Here is a 26159-nt window from a genome sequence, read left to right as displayed (position 1 = left end):
GCAAATAGCCTTGTGAGGAATTTTTGGGCTATCCTACAAAACCCAAGGTATGACATATGGACCATTGCATCAATCGCAAAAATGCTCTGCTTTGCATTTCCTCTCAGTTGTCAACCAGACTCATAGGTTTTCTATGCATTGGAAAGACTTCTTAGTAAAGCCTTCCTATAACACAGAATGTGTGGCATTTCTGAATGAGTAATTTGACTTTTAGGAAAAAGTCTGTATTATAAAAGTCTGTATTACTGCCAGTGCTCCCCCCCCCAAGGGCTTTTCAAGGGTACACAGTACCGGCACATGTTGTTGTTGTTGTTAAAAAGTGTGACACATACTCTAACAACTTCATGGTGAGTACCAGCACCTATTTTTCTAGGGGGGGAAACCCCTGGAAAACCCCTATATATAACATATATACCATAAGTGATATATATGTTATGTGGTTAATGTCCATAAAAACCAGCCATTGTGCACATTTACTATATCTCATGAAGAATGTTCACGTTATCTGTCCATGAAGAAGAAACTGTACACAATTACCAGGCATACATATACCAGGCATACATATACCTGCTTTTTGGATATTCCCTGGGCACTCTGCATACTCCCCAATAAGGCCTTGAGGAGTGTCCATAACTTAATAGAGTTTTGTACATCCACCAGGCAATGTGCATAATCTCCAACCAGCCTTGGGGAATGTATACACCTCAACTGCATTTTGTATGTTCTTTGGCAATATACGCATTTCCTGGTCATTATGCATATCTGCCAAGAAACATGTCCTTTGTTGCTATTTCTAGTTCACTGGTGGATAATGCATTGCCACAATGCCACAGCCCACTGTCACACTCCACATATGTGCTTGTGTGTAATGAATCTGCACATTATAACCTCCATGTTATATGGCACCAAATATTCCTTAATTAAAAGGTGAAGTGCATACCCACAGAATTCACAGTCTCAGACATGGATAAAAACTGCACAACTGGAGAAAACAAAATGATGTGTGCATGAAATGTTGGCGGGCATGTGTGCATAATGCTTCCTGCAATAACATACAGCACTATCAGGAGCCGGCGCACCCATGAGGCAAGGGGAAGCAACTGCCTCAGGTGGCAGGATCCACGGGCAGCAAATCACAATGTAGATCTTTATTCCCTTGCCTGCTTTTGATGTAGAACTTTGCTCACCCATTCTTCCCTGGAAAGGAGGGGGGCATCATTTTGTGGTTTACCTCAGGTGCCAAAATGTCTTGGGCTGGCCCTGAGCACTATCCTAAACCAAACCCTCTGCCTATGGACTGGACGAGAATGATTAAAAGAAGCCTTTCCAACCTTTCCTTGAAAACCTACAAATTAGGAAACTGTGCAACCTCCTATATTGCCCATTGGTATTCTACAAGTGTACAACCAGGCACGAGCTGTGTGCATGATGCTAAACATCCTTCTGTAATACAGATGTGTTGGTGAATTTCTGTGGATGATGACAAAGAAGCACAATGGGAGTCAAGGACTTTTGGGATCACACTGTTCTTGACTAAAGAGGTACACTCTGTTCTCTTGAATTAGACCTCTAAAATAAGACCATGCAAACACAACATAAAAGAGTCCTGTTTTACAAATGAGTTTCCCAAGAACATATAACATTGCATCAAGCAGCACACCAGCATTTGCTGACCAATTCAAGATTTTCTATGCGGCGAGGAAGATAAACTGTTGACTTCTTGGTATCAATACGTAACCAGGATCAGTTTATCTGACCTAAACTCCCAGCAGTTTCTGTACTTCCTTCTCTAGCTCCAAGGAACAACAGCTCTTTGCAGTTTTGAAAGCTAGAGGGGTGTTTGTTTGTTTTTGAGAAGGAGCTCTCATTTGCCTTGCGCTGAAATTGAGGATTAAACATCTCGTTCTTCATTATGAATCATTTCAGGATTCTTCTTGGCTTTCATTAAGAAGAACAAGGCGGCGGCTGTAAAGTTTGGACAGTGTTTACTCCAGTAAACCAGGAGGAATTAAGGCCAGGATCTGTCATTCCCCTTCCCCCCCAGAAATGAAATGTTTCACAGGGGATCCATTTGGATTTCAGCAAGTTACAAAGATATCTGCCAACTGTCAGCTTTTTTGCAAACTGGAGAGCTTGGAAGCTGTCATTTTAGAGATGTGTGCATTGCTTCCTTGAATGCTGCAGCCTTCACACCTGCCAGAAAATGTCAGCTTGTTTGTGCCAAGAATAAAAATGTGGACATATGTCTCATTCTCCAAATAAAAAGTACAGCGTCTATATTTTTGTATCCACTCCCTGACGAAAGTCAGTCATGCTTTTCCTGCAAATCAGAGATGCAGAGAACATAAGAGCCATCTGGGTTTCAGGTAAGGGTCTGTTTCAGGGTGGAGAACCTCAGGCCTGGGGGGGGGGGTCAAATGTGGTCTTCAATGCCTCTCTGTCGGGGCCTCAGGACTCCCCCCAGGCAACACCCCTTCACTGCCACACGCCCCTACTGGCACTGCTTCCTATCCTACATGAATGTTTTCCCCTGACTGGAAAGCTTTGTTGAATTCTGGTAATGCTTCTTGCTTGCCTGGATGCAGGACAGAGAAGGATGTGTGAGTATTTGCAGAAACTTTAGGGACCCAGGTGGTGCTGTGGTTAAACCACTGAGCCTAGGGCTTGCTGATCAGAAGGTCGGCGGTTCGAATCCCTGTGACGGGGTGAGCTCCCGTTGCTTGGTCCCAGCTCCTGCCAACCTAGCAGTTCGAAAGCACGTAAAAATTCAAGTAGATAAATAGGAACCGCTACAGCGGGAAGGTAAACGGCGTTTCCATGTGCTGCTCTGGTTTGCCAGAAGCGGCTTTGTCATGCTGGCCACATGACCTGGAAGCTATACGCCGGCTCCCTCGGCCAATAATGCGAGATGAGCGTGCAACCCCAGAGTCGGTCACGACTGGACCTAATGGTCAGGGGTCCCTTTACCTTTAGGCACCTGTACAAAGGAAAAATGTACATTAATTGCTCCACCTACTTTTGCCTCTGGTCCCACCGACCACCATAGCTGCCAAGTTATCCCTTTTTTAAAGGGATTTTCCCTTATGATGAATAGGCTTCCTCGCGAGAAAAGGGAAAACTTGGCAGCTATGCCGACCACTGCCATGTGGCTCCGGGAAGGTTGCCCACAGAGTACTTGGACTTTCAACAAAATACCTCACCACAGTCTCCTGCGTAAACTTATCAGTAAAAGATTAGGAAGAGAGGTCAGAAATGGGTTAAGTTGCAGCAAGCAAAGAGTAGGAATAAATGGACGGTTCTCCAGATGGAGAGAAGAAGAAAGTGGAGTCCACCCCAAGGATCGGAATTCGAACCTGTGCTTTTTAACTTGATCTAGAGTTAGGAGTAGGCAGTGAGGTGGCCAAGTTTTCTGATAATACTAAATTGTTCAGGGTCATTAAAACGAAAAGAGCTCCAAAAAGGATTTCTCCAAACTGAGTAAATGGGCAGTAAAATGTTGAATACAATTCGCTGTAAACTCCCTGCTTCCTTGCTACTTAACCAGTTCCTTACCCAGAAGAGAACCTGTCCATGACTGCTAAGCTAACTCAGGAGTCTTTGGTGAGGTACCTTGTTAAAAGAGTTTTGAAAGTCTAACTACATTCTGCTGACTGGATTGCCTCTGTCTGAATGCTTGTTGGCACTCTCAGAGAACTGCCTGAGAATCTGGAGATTCCAATTAATTATGTCAATAGCCATCAGTTGGCCTATGCTGCCTTAAAGAATCTTATGTCCAACTTTCAGGAGAGAACAATGAACATGTTTTGCCAAACATTCACCAAAGGGGGAAACTGCTCTGTTGATAGTCAACGCAGGGGCTTCATGCTCTGCCACCGGGGCTGGAGAGCAGGCGTGCTGCCTCCAGGGGACGGGGTGCGATGCGCGCTTTTTTAAAAAATATATATTCATTGAAGGATTTTTCTTAAAAATACAAAATACAAAAAAAATTTACATTCACTATTAATTCACCAATGATTACAAAAAAAGACAAAAAACAAAAACAAAAAACACAGAGCAAGAGAAAAATAAAAAGAAATAAAAAATAAAAAAATTAATTTAAAAAATACTCATAATATCACTTAATTATAACCATTCCGACTTCCCCATCCCACCCTTCCCGAGTCTAATTTAATCCCCAAATAAACAGCTTCCATATTGCTATAAAATACTACTTTTAACACATCATTATTCATCTCTATCACATCAATATTCCAACTCTTCTTATATAATCATTTTAATCTTACTTATCTATTATATTTCCCCTTAGCCTCTAATTTCTCCCCAAAAATGTTCCACTTAATATCAATTCTCATTTTACTTCCTTCGTTTTCCCTCTATGTCCAGTCCCCCCCCCCCCAAAAAAACCCTGGTTTCGGTTCCCCCAGATGCCTCGACTAGCTCCTTAGAGTTTTCCGATTTCAAACCTGTTTAATCCGTCCACAAATTAATCAAAGATCATTTTGCAATGCACATTTTGGGGGTGGGGCGTGCGATTTGGGGGTGGGGTGCACCACGTGCAGGGGCAGGGCACACATTTTTGGGGAGGCAGCCGTGATGGCGCCCCTGGGATCGTGCTGCCCAGGGCGCCCCGCCCCCCTATCTTCCTACGCCCCTGAGTCAACGCTTTCTGTTTCAGTGATGTATGGTTCTGTGTAAGGTGGCATTCCACCGCAGAAGAATATATTAATAAAGAAGGTTAATGAATGTCTGGAATCCAATATTACATTTTCTTTGATGTAGCAATGCAATATGAAAAAAGCAAGAACTAAGACTGCCTTAATTGATCCACCTTCCATGTGTCTTCCATGCATTTTTTCTACATTAATGAGAAAGACTAAGAACTCAAGGAGAGTATACGTTCTTGACAAAATATGTAATAAGCAGAATAATGACATTATACAAACAGATATAATTGTCGTTATACAGAAAAATTAGATTAACTACCTCTGTGACCCCAAAGCAACTTCAGAATGCAACTCTGCCATTTTCCCCAATCCATTAATGCAGGCAGTGTTCATATTATCTTGTCCAATTCATATTTCCAGGATTTGAGTACACTGTGTAGTTCTCCTACGCAACCATTTGATCAAAAAACTGTCATGAACAATCCCAGAAATCCCAGAATAGCATTGAAGTTGACATGTTGGAAAGTGCTCACCCTCTGGCTGCTATGCTGTCATTCTAAGTCATCCTCGCTGCTGACCAAATCTGTACTTTCCAAGAATAAATCTTGTGAAATTCTGTAGTCAACATATTTAGACGGAATGAAAGAAAATCCCAGTAACGGGAGCACTTAAGACTAGTTTCCACGGAAAATCAGATGAGCTAAATTGCAACAAGCAACTCCATCTTGTCCTTTGTCCTATTTACAGCCAGCTTATTTTAAAGAATAATAAGATTGATATTTATACCTTTCATAATGAAATTAAACTGATACTCGGTGAAAGATGTGGCAGATCCACACCATGTATTTAAAGCACACCCAACACATATTTAAAGCACATGACTTTCCCCAAAGAATTCTGGGAACTGTAGATTAATTCCCAGTACCCTTAACAAACTACAGCTCCCGGTGTTCTTCGGGGGACACCGCATGCTTTAAATGTATAGTGTGGATCTGGCCATAACTGGAGAACCTGGAGACCCAGTGTGGGGAAGCAAATAAGGGGGTTAGGTTTGGACTAACCACACTTGGGGTCAATTTCTTGGACAGGTGCATAAAATCAGAGCACAGGATCACGATCACCACCAGTGTTAGCACACCTCTTTTAAGCGCTTTAGGATCAGATTTGAAGATGGCTGGTCATCTGTGTGGATAATGTCATTACACAGTTTAGTAGCTAGTTGGTACTGGCCTGAGTTGTACCTGGATTCTGAACAGAGCCGGGAGTTTCCTGTGACTTTTTCCGTTCTTGTTGGGGAGAGACAATTGACATCCTTGTCAAGCTTCCTAACTGGTGTGTCATACTCTAAACCTTCTATGATGCCCTTTATTTTGTCATACTGACTCCAAGCAGGTTGTTGACTCTAGGAAAAAAGCACCAGATAGACGCAGAGATACTTTGTCCATGCCATACTTCTGCTTTCCCCCCCCTTCAGCTTTCTGAAGGATTTCATGATGGCACAGACTTGAGCATGAATCTTTTACTGCCACTTACTGGAAACAGGCGTCAATGCAACCAGTAAAACTCCTGAAAATTGCTTTCAAGAAGCAGACTCCTAGTGTTTGCTTTCCAAGAGTACTGGTAGTTCAAGGTCAATGTACATGTACCAAGATGGCAGGGTGGGGTGTTTTTTTGTGTGTGTGGTAATGATGAAGATGATGAAACAATTTGAACTGTAGCTCAGTGAGAGGTAAACTCCAGTTCCTAGGATGTACAATGTGGATAATGTTCACACACTATGTTTCCCATAGAATGCTATGAGAAACAGACAAGGAGGAGATGAAGACGAAAGTCCTACCCATCAGTTTGTTTCTAGCATAAGGCATTTGGAGGTATACTACCTCTGGATACAGAGGTTCTGTTTTCCTATCATGGTTAAATATAGTACCAAAAACCACATTTAGGTTGCAATCATCTATGCACTTTCAAGAGGGAGTCCCATTGAACTCAGTGACGCTTACTTCTCAGACATGCATAGGATGACACCATTACAGGCAAAATCATCACCAGACAGATTCCTAAATGCACTTATCTCTATCAATCTGTTGCTCAGGGTCTCAGAAAATGCCACTGTTTTCAACTTGCAGGTGGAAAAAAATATGTATCTTCACATGTCTTCCTTGTTGTCCTAGGTTCTTAGAACCCACTCATCAAGACCAGCCACCCTTTCTCCAAACAGTTTAAAGAAAATTACAGAAGACCTATAATTTTGGGTTATCTCTATTACCAAGAGAAAGGTAAACTGCTGCGTTGAGTTAGAAGACTGAAGTAAATTCTAGTTGGGAAGACAACTTAATATGCTTGGTTGCTAGGGAAACCAGACACATCAGATATGGAGTTTACTCCTGTGATGCAGTAAAGACACTAACCCACCATAATCCAACCCACGTGTTTCTCAGGTTTGATACTGCGGGAAAGTAATATCTCTGGTGATAAAGCACCACAGCTAATAGGACAATAAAGGCACACACGGCAAGGAGATCAGCAGCAATACTGGAAAGGAGAAACTCTTCTTTAAGTCTTCCAATGGAAATCTCACCAGTTTGAGATCCCACCCACTTCCCTTGTTGGAACACACTTTTCAGCAAGGCATGTGTGGAACCAACTTCACTATCATTTCATTGGCAGGTAAACAAGTTTTTATCCTCCTGCACATGTGGGGAGCTCTCATGATATTGTTGTAACAGTGGCTTGGTTCACATGGCACACAAAGCCAAACCATGGTTTAGCGTGAACATATGAGTGGGCATCTCTTGGAAAGAAGCCTTGCTCCTCCCGGGTCCTTTGTATTGTTGCACCACACTGAGTCAAGTCAATGATTGGTTTAGCATGTTGTCCAAATCTGGACTCATGCTCCAGTCCAGGCATCCCCAAACTCCGGCCCTCCAGATGTTTTGGCCTACAACTCCCATGATCCCTAGCTAACAGGACCAGTGGTCAGGGATGATGGGAATTGTAGTCCAGAACATCTGGAGGGCTGAAGTTTGGGGATGCCTGGTTTAGCATGTTGTCCAAATCTGGACTCATGTTCTAGTCTCTCCCAGACTAACCACAAATGGCAAATCAAGAGCAGCCCTTGGTGATAGCTCATTGCACATCTGGAAAGAGCTCAACTATGAGCCAAAGGTGAGATGACATGTTGAGCCTAACTTTGGCTTAGCTTAGATTCAGGTAGGTAGCCATGTTGGTCTGATGCAGTCAAAATATACAAAAAATAAAATAATATTATCCAGTAGCACCTTAGAGACCAACTGTTTGTTCTGGGCATAAGCTTTCGTGTGCATGCACACTTCTTCAGATACACTGAAACAGAAGTCACCAAACCCTTATATACTGTGGGAGGGTGGGGGTGGGGTTTTCCCCAGGAGGATAGTAGGAGATGGGAGATGGACTCTGGAGGGTAGTAGGAGATGGAAGAAACCTGTTCTTAATAGAGATATTGGATTCCTGTCTCATTACATATGCTAATCATCTGCATACTATCCTTTGCTTTTTCCTGTAGGACTAATTGCAGTCGTTAACAATCGTCAACAGGTTTACCATACCCATTGAGTCAATCACCCATCTCCTACTACCCTTCCCCACCCCACCCTCCCACTATATATAAGGGTCTGGTGACTTCTGTTTCAGTGTATCTGAAGAAGTGTGCATACACACAAAAGTTTATACCAAGAACAAACTTAGTTGGTTGCTAAGGTGCTACTGGACAATTTTTATATTTTTTTAAAATATATTTTGGCTTAACTTAGTGTGAGGGAGTAAGAGAGGGAGCAAAGCAGCTGTGAGCTCCTCTACAGGAACCTGGTTCACACTAAACCATGGTTTGATTCCGTATGACAGGTGAGCCAGGTCACTACGTTGCATGCATTTTCCATAATTGTTATTGTACCACCACTGTGCATTGTTTTAATATATTTCCCATTGTATTATATAGTATTGAGACTTTTTTGTATAAAGCAATATACAAATCTAATAAATCGAATCACTTGTGACTTCCTCACTTTGGGGACAGACAATTGTATGGGCACAACCATCAGAGGTAAGACCGTTCTGACCACCATGGCTTCTTGACAAAGCATCCTGGGAATTGTAATATGCTGAGATCTCTAGCCCTAGCTTCGTTATAGGGAAATAATTGTTAAACCAGTTTTAAGTCTGTGGTGTGGATTCCTGGAGAGATTGAGCACTTCTATCCTTTATTTGTAAACCATGTGTCAGGTGTCCTTTATTATGTAGATACAGTGGTACCTCTACTTATGAATTTAATGCGTTCCGAACGCACATTCGTAAGTAAAAAAAAAAAAAATGTAAGTCAAATCCCATAGGAACGCATTTGGAGAAAAAAATTGTAAGTCGAAGCAACCCTATCTAAACTGCATCCAAGATGGTGGGCGGAGCTCCATTCGTAAGCAGAAACATTCGTAAGTAGAGTTATTCGTAAGTAGAGGTACCACTGTACATACATTAAGTGCATTTTACAACAATGTAGACAGCCCTTTGGTATGTGGCCCACTCTCTTTCCCACGGGCAACCAAATGTTAACTCTGTGGTTGAACATACGAAAAAGTCATAATGAATGTATGTCACACAGCTTTGAACATTACTTAACTGAGGCAAACAAGGAACTGAGTGGGCACAAATTTAACCAGGCAGGTTCCCACAGACCATTGCAAAGTGTTTCTCAGACAACAGCTTGCAAATCCAGTTATCTCGTCTGCTTCTGCTTATCTTGACATAATAAGTTTTTTAAAAAAATAAATTAAAAACCCACTGCAGTAAGCGAATAGGTTTCAAATTATGGAGTGGAGGAAGAGGAGTTGAACATAACTGAGGAACATATTCTTTTTAAAAAAATATGGTGCATTGACTAGCATTAATAAAACATGATCTTTCAGATTCTGCTCTTATCATATATTTAACATTTAAAATGATAATTATCCTTTTCAGTTACTAATATCTTAAATAGGTGAGGGGCCATACCTCATGCCTTGAATGCAGAAGACCCAAGGCTAGTAAAAAGCATCAAATATCATGTGTGAGGAAAAACTTCTCCCTGAGACCTTGGAGGGTGTTGCCAGGCAGAGTAAATATGGGACAAGCAACTTGTAGCTCCCCCTGTTGTTGTTGGGCTCTCATCAGCCCTGACTACCAGCTATACTAATGGATTCCAACAACGTATAGAAGGTAACAGTTTCCCCATCCTTGGGAAGAGGGAATGATTGTTAACCCCTCTGGAAACTGTAGCTCTGTAAGGGGAACAGGAGTATTCTAACATCTCTCAGTGCCATTAACAAACCCCACTTCCCAGGATTCTTTGCAGGAAGCCATGATGGTTTAAAGTGGTATGATACCACTTTAAATGTATAGTGCAGATGAGGCTCAAGTCTCATGAGGAATGGTTGAGAAGTTCTGCATATGTTTGTCCTGGAGAAGAGAAATTAAGGGGAGGCATAATGTGTGCCTTCAAGGGTCTGAAGGGCTGTCATGTAGAAGATTAAGCAGACCTGCTCTCTTTAGACTTGCTTTAGAGGGCAAAACTAGAACAAATGGGTGGAAATGGCAAGGTTTGGGGCCCAGCGATAAGGAACTTCTCCACCGGAGGTATTTAAGCAAAAAGTGGATAGACATATCGCAAAGGCTCTGTAGTCACAAGATTCATATACTGAGCAGTGTGCTTGATCTTAGGACTTTGAAGGTCTAAACCAGGCATCCCCAAACTTCGGCCCTCCAGATGTTTTGGACTACAATTCCCATCATCCCTGACCACTGGTCCTGTTAGCTAGGGATCATGGGAGTTGTAGGCCAAAACATCTGGAGGGCCGCAGTTTGGGGATGCCTGGTCTAAACTAAGCTGTGGTCTAAACCACTGAGCCTAGGGCTTGCCGATCGGAAGGTCGGCAGTTCAAATCCTTGTGATGGGGTGAGCTCCCATTGCTCGGTCCCTGTTCCTGCCCACCTAGCAGTTCGAAAGCACATCAAAGTGCAAGTAGATAAATAGGTACTGCTCCAGTGGGAACGTAAAAGGCGTTTCCATGCGCTGCTCTGGTTCGCCAGAAGCGGCTTAATCATGCTGGCCACATGACCTGGAAGCTGTCTGCGGACAAACGCCGGCTCCCTCGGCCTATAGAGTGAGATGAGCGTTGCAACCCCAGAGTCATCCACAACTGGACCTAACAGTCAAGGGTACCTTTACCGTTACCTTTAAATAATAAACAATAAACAATAACCAACAACGTTCTACTTTGGGATATGAGGAGGAGATATCAGCAGACTACTCCCTTCAAAAGAGAGTCCCACAAGGCTTTTTCTTGGCTGTAAATGTTGCACATTTCCTTATAGATGCCTGCTGTCTTGTGGACAAAATATGGAGTAGGACTTTTTCAATCGGGATGCCAACCCTGTGGGGTACCTCACTTCCTGACCCACCTACCCCCGACATTAAACATTTTTAGGTCAGTTGTTGTTTGTATCCTTTTCTGGTTTTGCATTAAAATCCCCCCCCCCCCGGAATCTGGTGTTCCATTGTTTTCATGAAAAAGATTTTTTAGCTTTGTATTTTACCTGGATTTAACACTGTGTGTTAAAAGTGCAGACTAGAAATGTGTCAAATAAATAAATAAATAAATAAATAAATGTTGTCATTTTTGTTTTTATCGTTTGAAGCTATGATTTTATTGTTGCAAATTGGATTTCATTTTATGTTGTCAGCTGCTCTGATTTCTTTTTTTGAAGAAGAGGAACAAAGTTCTTATCTTCTCTCTCTCTCTCTCTCTCTCTCTCTCTCTCTCTTTCTCAGTAGTCTCAATTTCTTTCTCAGTAGTCTTGGAATCTTGGAAATGATGCTCTGCATGTCATTTATGGATGAGGAAAGGAATTGTGGGGCTTTCTGAAAGTGAAGACTGACTCTGCTGTCTGTAATTGCCTCTTCTTTCCCCAAGTCAGGGTTGTTGTTGTTTATTGACTGGGGAAGGTGTGGGAATTGGCACAAGAGATGGCAACACAGGTGAGATGCAAAACCCAGTTTGAGGTGGGTGCAACTAGAAAGGTGCTGGACCTGATGGACCTGTGGCATGTCTTGCAGTAGCCCTTCCCTGCCATCAGTGAGCATGTGCTATTATGCATGTCTCTAACAACTTTGTGTGTGTGTGTGTGACATGTGACCATTAAAACCCATTTGATATGGGTTGACTGTGCAAATAGCACACATTTCCTCCCTCCAAGTCAAGGTGAAAATGATGACGATGACTCCATTTATATGCCACTTTTCCTCCCAGGAGCTCCTGATGGCATACATGGTCCTCGACCCTCAAATTTTATCTTCACAAAAATCTTGTGAGGTAGGTTAGACTGAGATATAACAAGTGGCACAAAATGCCACCCAGTGAGCTTCTGGGCTTAACATGGCTATGAACCCCGATCTCCCAGCTCCTACTACAACACTTTAACCACTACTTTTGATGTTGGCACCAGAAATAGTCAGATTCAGTCAGAAATTCTCCAGCATTTCCTTTTTGACTTATATGGGTAAATCTGTTATTTGTTCATGGATGGGAATAAATACGCTGCACATAAAGTTTCTATGTTTGCTTTAGCAGCCAAACAGCTCAGACGAAATATAATTTTACCATATGGGGTGCCATGTGCTGGTGACCACCTCTGCTAAAATGTACTTCATTTCTGCAGCAGCCAGTGGTTTCTAAACAAATGCATCTCTCTCCCTTTATATACTGTAATATTACATGTAAAGTACTAATATGCTGAACTTTCATGGCACTCAAATTTAACTGTCTGAGGTGGCTGCAACATAGCCCTCTCACTTTGCCTCATGGTAGGGTTGGCTCAGCTGGCTGAAACAGTTTTTATGGAGTCGGAGGCAGAGCGGGAAAATATGGTGGTCACTGCTTGGGCAACTGTAGAGAGTTAACCGAACTGTCTGTGTATCACAATATGCAAGGTGGGTGAATGGGTGAAAATAAGGGGTGGCGGAATAGCTCAGTCAGTAAGCATGAGGCTCTAAATCTCAAGGTCGTGGGTTTGAGTCCCATAAGATCTCTTCACATTGCAGGGGGTTGGGCTAGATGACCTTCGTGGTCCCTTCCGATTCTGACCAGCTGTGGCAGCTGACTGAGAGAGCTGGTCTCTAGGCTCTTCTATTCTTCTTCCCCATCCTCAACTGCCTTTCCAGACCCAGGGATCCACCCCCCTCTCCTCACAGCTCCCCGAGCCTGTCCACTGCCATCATCCAAGCGCCCCTCCGGGCAGCCCCTTCTGCCGGCAGCCGGCTCGGGCGGCCGAAGAGGGCCGTCGCTCGGCTCGCCGCAGCTGCGCACGCGCCGTTTCCCCCAGCGTGCTCATTAACCAGGAAGGAGGAAAACCTGATGGGAAGCAAAACCCCGAGCGCGGCCAGAGCGAGCGAGGCGGAGATCGGCGCTCTCCCAGCCGCAGGCGCGCACCATGTGGACGACAGCAGCCTGCCTGCCGGTGGCGTGCCTCTTGCTTCAGCTCCAGGCTGCAGGTAAACACGCAAGAGGACCCAATCTGGCCGTGCTAGGATGGTGTGCAGAGCAGCCGAGGCTTGGGCTAGGAGGGTTGGAAGGGGTCTCTCTGAGCGCCCGGGCACGCTGAGAGGGAGGGAGAGAGAATCGGGGCCATTAAAGCACCTGTTGGGTGGTCCCCCTCCTTGGATGCGGGGCCACCATCCTTTATTGGCGTCCCAGGAAGGGTTTGGGGGATAAAAAATAAGCAAATAGGCGTTGGAGCCTCCCCGCTGTTCATCTGCGCGTTTTAGTGGGTCATTTGCTTTTGCGCGTTCCAAAGGGTGGATTTGGAGCAATAGCTTGTTCGCTTTAGTAGAGGCGGACCATCTGGTTTGCAGCTCTGGCGACGTGTTTTAGCCCCGCCGTAATCTGGGCTAGATTCGCCTCGAGCTCTCCCCCAGCAGCCCGGAGCTGCTTCTCTCGGAAGCTGAAGATCCCTCTTTTGTTCGGGAAAAGTGTCTGTTTTCTTACCCAGACAGGAGCAGTTTGGGGGGAGCGGGTGGGGCTGTTTTCTGTCGGTGTTGTCTGGTGTGGACGCCTCTGTCCGTCTAGGTACAGTGCATGTTTTCGGGTTTCAGCACCAGGGTCAGCGACAAGCCGAAATACCTAGAAATGCGAAGCAGCGGGGAACCGGGCCAGACAATTCTACATCTTGCAATCATACGGTCCCCGCTGTCCTGAGCTCTGTTAATAAGAAATACGGTAATTCAAAACAACACAGCATTGCAAACGCTCAGCTGCTGCCCTTCCAGGTAACAAGAGATCGAAGGACTAGATAGAGGTTTATGCCTGTGCACGTTTTTTGTTTGTTTGCGAGGGGAATCGCACAAGTCATTATTGTAGCATGATGGAGGCTGCGCTTTAAATGCGTGCTCGGATGTGGAAGTAGCATTTTAGGAAAGGTGAAATCCCGCTGCGACAGCTCTCTCTTGTGCAATAGCCCTACAGTGGGGATAATAAATCCCCTCTCTGCTTACCTAGCAAAAGCTTTGCCGCCTTCGGGGAAACGCTGCAATTAAAGCATTACAGCCCCCCTCCGTGAACACCTTTTCAATCTTGGCCATCGGTTTTAGACTAGTTATTATATGCTTGTATTTCTGCACAGAAAGAGAAAGGTGGTTCAAAGAATATCACAATCGTCTTGGGCTGCTCTTCCCCATCATTTAAAGTGCAGTATCCTCATTTTAAACAGAAGGACCATTTCTTAAAGATAACTCTCTGTTAATAGAACCACAGCATCACCTCATTTCAGCAAACATTGCTGTTAAGTTCTTCCTGCAATGAAAATGGATGTCGTCTGCTAAGGAGCTTCACTACCAGTTTGTCTGAGTGGTCTTACATGGCTACAGTTTGGTGGTGGTGGTGGTGGTGGTGGTGTGGTGGGGAGATGTTAGTTGCCCGAGGTGGTTGTTTGGAAAATTGAAGAAAGAAAAATATTGCGGACTCAATACCTCTAATCACAGGCTCACACTGATTTGGAGTTGGGCATCCCACCCCCAGCTGGTCACATTTTGTTGCATAAAACTCAGGAATTGCATAAAACTCAGGTGTTTAAGTATGCAACTATCTTGCATGCCTTTTCAGAAGTAAATACTGTTGCATTCATTGGGAATAACTCTTTTAGGAGTGCAGTTTTAAGTCATCTGTCTAATACTGGAATGATGTACCTTCTCTCACACCAATCAATAACAAACCAAGGTTACATAAAACGCATAGGCAAACACACACAACGTAACCACAACCAGTTTTATTTCAGTGCAGCTGGTTACGTTGTGTGTGTTTGCCTTCTCTCACTCCTGCTAGTTTAATGCAACATTTTATAATCTCTAATTGTATCTAGTTGGTGTTGGATGATGGAGGCTATGAGGCTGCAAATGTATCTACAGTACTTGCCTGGGAGTAAGTTCCACTGAACAACAGTGAAACTTACATCTGAGTACATATTATAACACTGTTCAGTGAGAACTCTTAAGGCCCTGAGCACGCTCTGTATCTGTGCATTATGGATGGTTTGCCCCTGAAGGGTATCCACCTGTGGACCTCCATCTTCACCGGTGGACCTTTCTCTCCACAATAATCTCTGGCCCCTGGGATGTACTCTTGGGGACTGCAACGGTGCACCCTAAAACCACCTATACAATGCAAAATATTTCAAAGCAACAATATAGTGGAAACAGAGACTGGTGCAGCAGACAATACAAATTGTGGATAAGATAAACCTAAAGCCTACCAAAGGAAATGGTTTTTGCCCTATGGCATAAGAGAAGGCACCAACTGAGCCTCACAGGGCAAATACTTCCAGAGTTTAAGTGTGGCCACAGAGAAAGGCCCTTTTTTAAATGCCCCTCAATTGATCTTCCGACATGGCTGGGACATTCTAAACTTGCATGTCTGCATGTGTTTGGATGGTAGTCACCAAGTTTACTCGGAGTACATCCATTGAAATGACGGCATATGACTAAGATAAACAGGGCCGTCTTAAGTGCCCCTGGCACCGTGCTGCGGCGGGTCCTTCCGGCGCCCCCCGCCCTGTTTCCCAACGCGACGGGCAGGTGCAGCGCGGCTGCCACAGGCGCTGCTGCGTGGCGGGTGGGCAGGCACACCGTGGTTGCCATGGGTGTAGCTGTGCGACGGACCGGCCGACCAGCGGGCGGGCACAGCTCGCAGCGCCCCCCTGGTGGGGCGGCGCCGTGGTGCCCTGCGCCACCCAGCCTGGCCATAGGGCCGGCCCTGAAGATAAATAATTTCTGTGGGTATACTGTGAGTATACAGTGGGTATACTGTGATTAAAACTTAGCTGACACTTGTCCTTTATTTTTAAATAAAATTTTAGTGGCTAAAATTACTTTGGAGATCAAATTGGGAGCTAATATTTAGAATAAGACCCCTGATGCTCAATCCAGAAGAGGGTAGGTAGATCACTGACACTTTTTTTTTAGTGGGAGTAGATCGCAGTCTCTTGGGAGTTGGACATGCCTGGACTATAGGAAAGGAGAGCCTGTGTGTGTTCAGCTGTAGACTCCCCCCACCATCAAGAACTTTACATCAGGTGGATAGGCTCTGCTTATAGGCACACAAGTTGCCCTTTTTGGTGGTCTGCTGAATACATGGGCATGGAGGTGTGTTTTAATGGGCAGTCACACCTCCTCATGGACAAACACATCTACGTACTTTGAGTGTGTAGGCGTAACAATTGAAGAGCCATTCAATTTGCTTAGGATTGCATCTGTGCAGCCCCCTCTAATGGAAACCCAGTCCTCTTTATTTCATTTGAATCTTATTTCATGAATCAATTTTCTTAAGAATGAAGTCTTGGCTTATAGGGCACGATCTTAAGCGCATCTAGCTGGAGTAAGCTACAAGTAAATGGGTTTAGGATCACAATCCACTATGCAAAGGATATAGCTCAGTTGGTAGAGCAGGAGTCTCTTAATCTCAGGGTCATGGGTTCAAGCCCCATGCACTGCAGGGGATTTATCTACATGGCCCTTGTAGTCCCTTCCAGTTCTATGATCCTGTGTCTACTAGTTCTCATGGTGGAAGTAAGCCTGTGTAAGCTGCACTGCTTCATAATACTTCTCCATCATAGGAACAACAACAACTTTGCACATAAAATACTTGGTGTTGGGGAAGAGTTCTAGCTTAGCCTTCTCCAAGACATTCTAGTTTTGTAAGTGAGAGGATTATTATTTTTAATGGAGTAATTTTCACTCAAGAGAGTGCTCGTGTGCTCTCTAAAACTGTCCCTCCCTGACGCGTGGCTTGATCTTATGCACACAAATTTTGATGAGCTTCCCCATAGTGTTCTTGTGATGCACCTACCAGATCTCTTCCATACAGCAAAAGAGGAATCTGGCCAACAAGATTGTGAAATTCATCTAACCACGGTCTACAGTTATGAATTATACATGGTGGTTTCCATCTATAGCCATCAACTGCATTGCACTTAGTGCAGCTGTGAGACTCTCATTATATCCTCTCTGTGAGATGTGGCTGAAACATCTCTGGTTCTCAGTATGGCTCCCATTCTGTGGTACAAGCGGAGACTTTTTCAGTGTGGAGTTAACAATAAGCAACGCATTAAAAAAAATCTATAGCATTCACTAAGTTAGGAAGGAAAATAGGTTTGTGGGCTGTAATTATATGAGCTCTAGGGTGCCATTGGCCAGAAGTTTGATTCCTGTTGTTGTTGTTGTTGTTGTTGTTGTTGTTGTATGGGAGAGATCCAAGAACAATATAGTTTGGTTTATTGCAACAGCAATAGAATAAAGCTGATCGAAACAAAGTGACTGTGTTTTGGGCGTGAGAGGACGGCCCCCAGCTGCACTGCGGTTTAAATCTCCTTTGGCCACGCCTCCCCTGGTGCTGATTGGCTGGCAGGGTCCTGCCTCCGCACTGATCTCCAGCCCCAGCTGGATCACAGCGAGGCCCTAGGCCCAGCCACAATGGTGTCCACCAAAAAGTTAAGCAGACTTAAAAAGTATATAGGCTGTACAATGTCTTTCCAGCATCTTATCCCATTGACTGGGTGTGGGAGGATGTCCTATGTAAGCGAAAGGCTTGCACTGACAATGTCTACAGCTTAATAAAAATAATGCCACATAGGTTTGTTGGTTTGTTTTATTAAAATATCTGTTCGCCACACATTCAGTAAAAGGCAGCAAGGTGATATACAGCCTACAAAATCATAGTAAGGTCAGTAAAAGCATCAGTAAAATATATAAATAAATAAAGGTAAAGGTAAAGGGACCCCTGACCATTAGGTCCAGTCGTGACCGACTCTGGGGTTGCGTGCTCATCTCGCATTATTGGCCGAGGGAGCCAGCATATAGCTTCCAGGTCATGTGGCCAGCATGACAAAGCTGCTTCTGGCAAACCAGAGCAGCACATGGAAACGCCGTTTACCTTCCCGCTGTAGCGGTTCCTATTTATCTACTTGCATTTTGACGTGCTTTCGAACTGCTAGGTTGGCAGGAGCTGGGACCAAGCAACGGGAGCTCACCCCGTCACAGGGATTCGAACCGCCAACCTTCTGATCAGTGCTTTAACCACAGCGCCACATACTGGTTGCTAAAAAAGAAAATCACATTGTAAAGGCATGTCTGAATAACACAGTTTTTAGGAGACATCTTAAGGAAGGCGGTAATGATTTCTAAAACTGGTAGATATATCAAGTACTATGCCAAACACCTACCTTGGAGTATTTATTTACATAGAGTATTTATTTAAAGGCTATGAGTGCAATTCAGCTCATTAAAATGAATTGGCATAAGCTGTGCAACTGCTGGATTGCAGCCAATGAATCACATCTATAGGGCAGATCTGTCCCTGTCCCTTACTGGATCCTGGACATTTGGGGAAGGTTTTGGGTAGTTTTGTTCAGCATCAGAACTTGGTCACTGTCACTAGGAGATGATTGATTCAGAAGATCTTTATGCACGCCTCTAAAACAAATCTATCGGGTCACATTAAAGCTCTCAACAATAATGATGCCGACAAATTATCCTGAATTTTTCAGCCATTCTACCACAAATTTCTGTAAAAGTCTCATGGGTGGAATTCAGGACTTACCTTACCTTGGCATGGCCAAAGGATGCTTGTGAGTGTCCTTTCATTCTACAAATCCAGTGTTTTGCACACCTGGAACAGAGGAAGCTGCCTTATATGGACCGAGGCTGTTGGTCCATCTGGCTCGGTATTGCCGACACTGACTGACAGCCGTTCTCCAGAGTTTCAGACAAGGATTGAACCTGGGACCTTCTGCATGAGAAGCAGATTTTCTGACACTGACTGGGCTATGACCTTTTCAGGGCCATGCTACCTGAAAACTCCATGAGCTTAGGCTTTTCATAAGTTCAAGGACCCTGCCTACCATGTGCCTGACACCTTGTTGTTGTTTAGTCGGTTTGCTTTTATAGAAACCAGCACAGAAATAAATAAAGGAAGCACTTCCCTTAAAAACAAAACCAGTGAGTGAACCGATCTTAGGGGCTCAGCAGCCACCCTCCCTACTTCCCATGCTTCAATCAAAACCCAGGGGAATACATCATGAGAACTCTTCCTGTGAGTTATTTTCCTCCCCAGAACAGGAAGCACAGGCAACTCTGTAGGCTGCAGAGCCCTGAAGAAATGTTTCATGGGGTGGAAAAAACACCCAGACTACCCACATCGACCTCCCAGGAATAGAGCAAGCTCAATACTCCACCCAACCTGCAACTAAGGTAGAAAAACAGAAGGCTCTTTCACAGCTGAAGATAACTTTTGAGAAATGGGGGGGGGGAAACAGGTTTCAGCACAGCACTAGCCAACAACGATTTATTTTATTTTACTTTTTTTAATATCCTATATTTTAATTGGTGCAGAACCCAAAGCTGATCACAACAAGAATAAAAAACAGATGCAGCTAAGAACATGCATAGATCAGTTATGAATATTAAAGCAAAACAAATGTTAGCATATTAAAACCAGCGCTGAATCAAAACAAGTTAAAAGCATCCAAAAACACAAGAGGAGAAGAAAAATGTACAACACCCACAATTAAAGGATCTTGTCACAACAGCCGGTTAATGGCCAAAGACTCTTCTAATTTTTTTAAAAAAAGTCATTGCTTGCTGGTGAAAGAAAACCAGAGAGGGAGCCGGCCTGGATTCCCATGGAAGGGAGTTTCACAATCTGGGAGCAGCCCTCGACAAGGCCCTCTCTCGTACCCTTGCCAAATGTGTGGTGAGGGTGACAGGACAGAGAAAGGTGTCTGCTGAAGATCTAAAAACCCAAGTAGGCTCAGATAGGTTTGGAACATAGGAAACCACCTTATATGGATTCAGGCCAGTGGTTCATCTGACTCAGGGTGGTTGGTACTGACTGAAAGTTGCTCTCCTGGCTTTCAGAAAGCAGTCTTTCCAGCATTACCAGGAAATGGGTGGATTGAATCTGTGACCTTTTAATAATAATAATTTTATTATTTATACCCTCCTCATCTGCCTGGGTTTCCCCAGCCACTCTGGGGAGCTTACAGTACGTATAAAAACATGGTAAATCATCAGATATTAAAAGCTTCCTGAAACAGGACTGCCTTCAGATGTCTTCTAAAAGTTGTGTAGTTCTTTATCTCCTTGACAACTGATGAGGGCATTCCGCAGGGAGGGTGCCACTATTGAGAAGGCCCTCTGCCTGGTTCCCTGTAACTTCACTTCTCACAGTGAGGGAGAAGACCCTCAGAGAAGGACCTCAGTGTCCGGGGTGGAGGTGGTGGAGATGCTCCTTCAGGTATACTGGGCTGAGGCAGTTTAGGGCTTTAAAGGTCAGCACCAACACATTGAATTGTGCTCAGAAATGTACTGGGAGCCAATGAAGATTCTTTTGGACCAGTGTAATGTGGTCTTGGTGGCTGCTCCTCGTTACCAGTCTAGCTGCCGCATTATAGATTAGTTGTAGTTTCCGAGTCACCTTCAAAGGTAGCCCCATGTAGAGCGCATTGCAGTGGTCCAAGCAGGAGCTAACTAGAGCAGGTACCACTCTGGAGAGACTCTCTGTGAGCAGGTAGGGTCTCAGCATACCAGATGGAGCTGGTAGACACAGAATTGACCCATGCCTCTATGGACAGCAGTGAGTCTGAAGTGACTGCCAGACTGCACACCTGGTCCTTCAGGGCCACAGTTACCCCATTCAGGACCAGGGAGTCCCCCACGTAGTAGAGCATATGCTCTACTGACCTTTTCTGGTTTAACTAAATCAGGGGTGGGGAATCTGCGGTTCTCCAAATGTTATTGGACTCCAACTCCTATTGGCCCCAGTGAACATAGTCAGAAATGACAGGAGTCCAGAAACATCAAGGTGTTTGTGAGGTGCAGGTTCACCATCCCTGAGCTGCATGAGAAGCTGTAAAAAAAAATGCACCTTCTCAATCAGTCTTTATCATCCTGGTGCCTTTCGGATGTTGCAGGACTCCAGCTCCCACCATCCTTGACTGTTGGCCATGCTGGCTGGGGCCTGATGGGAGTTGTAGTCCAACAATGTCTGGAGAGCGCCAGAACTCTGCCTAAACTGAAGCAGAGAATAATGAAATGTATTATCTTGAGAGAAGAGCTTGTCACCACGGAGGTGGCTCAGTGTGATCCAACTACATTCTACGGCAATGCAATTTCCAAGTACAGAATTATTTTAGGGGGAAGGAGGACTTGTGCTCCTATGTACATTGCAAGTCTACTATGCATATGAAAAGAATATTTAGAATGAGCGTAGCCGACTCTCCTTTGAAACGTGTTTAGAATTCTGCTTCACGGCATTAATTAATTTAAACACTTTCCAGCCATTATCCCTTAAATTTGTTCTGCTGCAGAAGGTTCCCTGCTGAAATTTTATTAGGATGTAATCTATGCTAGGAGGATGTAGACAATTATCTTTTTTTTCTATGTGAAAGCTCAGCAGACATATTACAAAGTTATTTTTTGCTTTCTTTCAGAAGAAGCTAGTTGTGAAATAGCTTGGTGGATCTGCATTGAGAGGTGTGTGTGTGTGTGTGTGTGTGTGTGTGTGTGTGTGTGTGTTATTACATTGAAAAATATCCTCAAATCTGTAGGATGGAAGAATATTGGTAGAGAAGATTCTGACCAATTCAGGACTTGAGTGGTAATATATGGGCTGAGTGGACTCAATCTCACTTTAGAAATGTGGTGGAGTGGATGCATTATTATTATTATTATTATTATTATTATTATTATTATTATTATTATTATTATTATTTCAAAGCATACCTATATTTTATTATGCTGCCACCATACCCCTGTTGGAAACCAATGCAGTGGCACGTTGAAATCTCCCTATATGCACATGGTAAAGCAGTCAAATGAGCACTGCATGGTGCAAGTCACATTGATTGACTTCCTGACATTTCTATCCTGCCTTTGTTCTGTTGTGAAACTCAAGGTTCCCCAGCAGTCGCCCATCAGGGCACTGACCCAAACCCAGGCCTGATTAGCATCAGCAAGGTGCTAGCTTTATGTATCTTCAGACCATAGCCTGTCAGCAACGCTGTAATCCAGCAGATAGAGATTTGAGACTGAGATCGAGGAGGCTGGGTTCCACGTGCACTGCAGATCTTAGTATGATCCTAAGCAAATCCTTTTCTGTCAACTGAGAAGAGCGAAGAACTGGGATATTTCTGGATATTTCTTCCCATTGTACATGAAACCTGAGAAAGCTGCTTCCAGTCAGTGTGGACAGCACTCAAGTAGATATATGTATATTCGGTATACGTTGCTAATGGGATGGTACATATAGAGTAAATGGTACTTCAGATAGCTTCATGTGATTTTACTTAATGCCGTGTGAAGAACAAGCAAAAAAATATATATATATTCAAAAACAAGTGTGGTTAATACAGAAGGCAGACCCTCCATGGATGCATGGAAATAATACCAAATTCATTCCTTGCAAAGTGAGATTATCCATTCTGTTCAATGGAATCTCAGGGACGATGAAAAAAGGCACCTTTTGGAAAATGTCCAAGTTTTGCGCAACATTAAATGAATCAATATTCTGTGTATGAGTGAGTCAGGATTGTGAATGCATTAGGGACCAATCCATCAACTCTTAATTCACATGAGTGTACCACAGAAATCCAATTGCCCACAATATCACATTTCCACTTCACTTAACAGTTGATCGTGAAATGCATCCCTATAGTCAGAAGCTCAAATAAGCCCTTTTTGGTTTTGAGCCCTGAAATGCTGGCTTGGTCATGAGTTAAACACATAGGGGTGATTTATTCTCAGTGACTTCTAGCCTATCAGATTTTTGCTTAAAAGTATACTGAGTAGTATTTAACTATTTCACAAAGTATATGTTAAATGCATGTTAAAATATGCAAAATCAAGGAAGAGCTTTGCTTTGGATGCAATGAATTTTGGGGTAGGGGGGGGTAGGCAATGAGTCTGTCGCAACTGGCATGTGACCTCCTGGTCATTTGAGATGGATTTGTTAAGCAGATATTATAGATGCCAGGGATGCTAGCTCCAGATGGCTATGTATTCAGTTGGACATTGTGCATCATTTGAAAGCATCCTTTGGGTAAATATGTTCTATGCTTTGGTTTGTTTAATTGGGAAAGGGGATATAATTTAAGCAAGCTATTTGTCTAAGCAGTTTTTAGTAGAGTTGTCCATGGAATCAGATATGTGTGTTTACTTATGGGGTTTGAGATGGGGAGAACACACGCTTTATACTCGCACTGCTTCCTCTGCCTTCAACTATCAGCAAAATATTGCAACTCTAAGTAGGCTTTAGAATTCAGTCCTCTAAGTGGCACAAGGTTTGTTATCTTTTTGGCACCACCAAGTGAAGATGTATTTTTATTTATTTAGGATTAATAGTGAGTATTATAATAGGGATTTTTTTACCCTTCCTTTCTCTGGGTATCTGTAGTTTTTAAGAACGACTTCTGTTTTCAATGCTTTTAATTTACTCAGTATATTTTGCTATTGATGACTGTTGATTTCATTGATTGGTTTAATGGTTAGGCTCCCTGATCTCCTTGAGACTGAATAAAAACACTGTAAATAAATGACTACTTCTATCCATGTCTCTTTTTAACCAGGGGTGGAAGACCTGTGGCTCTCTGAATGCTGATGGACTCCAACTCCCAGCAGGCATGGTAAAAATGCTCAGGGATTATGGGAGTTGCAGTCTAGCAACATGTGGAGGGTCACAGCTTTCCAGCCCCTGTTTTAAACCATAGGAGTATGCCAGGTGAGCAGAACATTTGGCCTTGTAGATATTGCTGAACTATAACTCCCATTACCACCACCCCTGACAAGCATGGAAAATCGCCAGGGATGAAGAGAACTGTAGTTCAGCAACATCTAGAGGCCCAAAGCTTCCCCACATGTGGAACAGGTGATGTGATAATGATTATCATCAGTGCACACAAACTTGTAAGAATAAAAATGGTGGCTGGAATGGTTAAACAGGTACATGGGATGCTTGAGGAATACAGAGAGCAATATCACCATAAAGCACAGAATCTCTTCTTTGAAGTTGGTTGAAATCTATGAATTTCCAAACCCAAGTCCAAAGCTGGAAGTGTGCATACTTTCTGTGTAGAGTTTAAGAATACAAGTTATGTGGTGGGGTTGAGTACAGCTGAAGTCGGAGTTAGATGTACTGTATTTACTCAAATGTAACACACATTTTTTTGGCCAAATTGCATCACAAAAATTAGGGTACACATTAGATTTGATGGCGCCAGCAAATACTTTTTTGGGGGGTTTCAAGGTTTTGAAAATTGAGGTGTGCCTTAGATGCGATGGTACATTAGATTCACGTAAATATGGTAGTAATTTGGTTGTCTTCATGAGAATCAGCGTGATCTAGGGATGTGAAAAAAGACTTGAAAGATGGGGAGTCTGGATCTGAACCATGACTGGGAGAGTTTGGAGCATCAGTCCTCTAAGGCTGTTCAGTGGTAACAACAGTGATGTTCCTTGCAGGGTGTGTAGGAAACGACAGACACAATCTTATGCAAACTGGTGTGGTCAGTTGAACTCAGTTGGACTTTCTTCTGAGTAAACATGCCACATGTAAGATAAACACTGGAACACACTCTGTACAAAGACAGCAATAAGGAAGTTGACCACAAGTTCATGCTTTTCAAGTGTTTAACATGGAAACTGTACACTCCTATAAAATTGCAGCCAATTTTGGAGGGAGGGGGAAAGGCAGCAGTGAGCCTGGCATGGTGCGGACACAGCTGCAGGAACATTGAAATGGCTCCGCTGCCATGCCTGCACCTGCCAAGCTCCTTACTTATAGAAGGAGCTATATAGCCCTCTTCTTCCTCCTGGTGCTGAACGATGTTTGAAAGGTGGGAGAGGAAAGCAGCCCCACTCAGCTGCCCCACCAGCTGTCTTTTTTCCACTGTTGAAGGAAGGACATGGGAACCTGTAGTTTCAGAAACAAAAGTTAGCACTCCTTGTTAAGGGGAGATGGCATCGTCAAGATTTTTATTCCCCCCCCCCTTCCTTATTGCAGTAGGACACTAGGACAAAAATAGCCACCGAAAGATTAACAACTCTGTCACTAGTTCTCACTCGTTAGATTTGCCTCCAACTGTCAATTAATGGTCCAGTTGATTAATCTGATTAAAACTTGCAGTCCTGATTTATTAGCAGTAGTCTTCGTTGTTAAGTGCAGCCTGTTCTCTCAGTAGGAAGCACCATCTGCTGTGAAGAGGTGGCGAGTGGGATGTCGGGTCAATTCAAAACCTATACAGAACATCCAATGGGTTTTATTGATGGCTATAGTGTGTGTGTGTGTGTGTGTGTGTGTGTGTGTGTGTGTGTGTGTGTGTGTTGAGGAATGAGGGCATAAAAGATACCTGAAACAGAGGTCTGAATGGTAGGTCAGATCTAGATTGAGAAAAGAAACCAGGAAAGGGACAGTGGTGATAAGAGACAGAACCTGCCTTAGGAAAAATAAATCTTTTTCAGTTTTCAACAGTAAACAAAAGAAACCCACTTTCAATTAGAATGACTACCCAATCACAAAAGGAGACAATACTCTCAGACTTTTTCCATCACTACACTGAGATCAGGTGATAGTATGAAAAGGATTTTATCTTTTTATTCAGTGGAAACAGGAAATTCTTTCTCTTTTTCATTTTAGAGAAAGACAAAACATATTAGGGGGTAGGTTCTCTCCCCCCCCCCGGTATGGTATCTGTATGGTAGGCTCTGAAAAAGAAAGTCCTCAAGGTTGGGAAACTCCAGTGTGAAGTAGTTTTCCATTCCTGAACATCCCCATAGACCCAAGATAATTACCAGAGGATAAAAGTGAAATAACCTGCCATTAAGCTGACTAATTATAATTCACTGAATTTTATTCATGCCAACAGAATGGCAGATACCATGTGTCATTGCCTCTC

At 43.6% G+C, this 26159-nt stretch overlaps 1 protein-coding gene across 1 annotated transcript in view; it reads left to right on the top strand.

Annotated features, from left to right (window-relative positions):
- The first annotated feature begins 13059 nt into the window (after positions 1 to 13059).
- The window catches only part of PTPRR (protein tyrosine phosphatase receptor type R), a 106968-nt gene continuing 93868 nt past the window's right edge, over positions 13060 to 26159 (top strand). The window contains exon 1 of the mRNA XM_060279667.2: positions 13060 to 13218. Within this exon, the coding sequence (XP_060135650.2) occupies positions 13158 to 13218 (61 nt within the window). The 5' untranslated portion in view covers positions 13060 to 13157. The remainder of the gene's footprint in view (positions 13219 to 26159) is intronic.

Source organism: Zootoca vivipara, chromosome 9 (assembly GCF_965207765.1).
Source record: "Zootoca vivipara chromosome 9, rZooViv2.hap1.1, whole genome shotgun sequence".
Lineage (NCBI taxonomy): Eukaryota > Metazoa > Chordata > Lepidosauria > Squamata > Lacertidae > Zootoca > Zootoca vivipara.
Note: the sequence above shows the minus strand (reverse complement) of the source record. Positions and strands in the feature narration are given on the sequence as shown.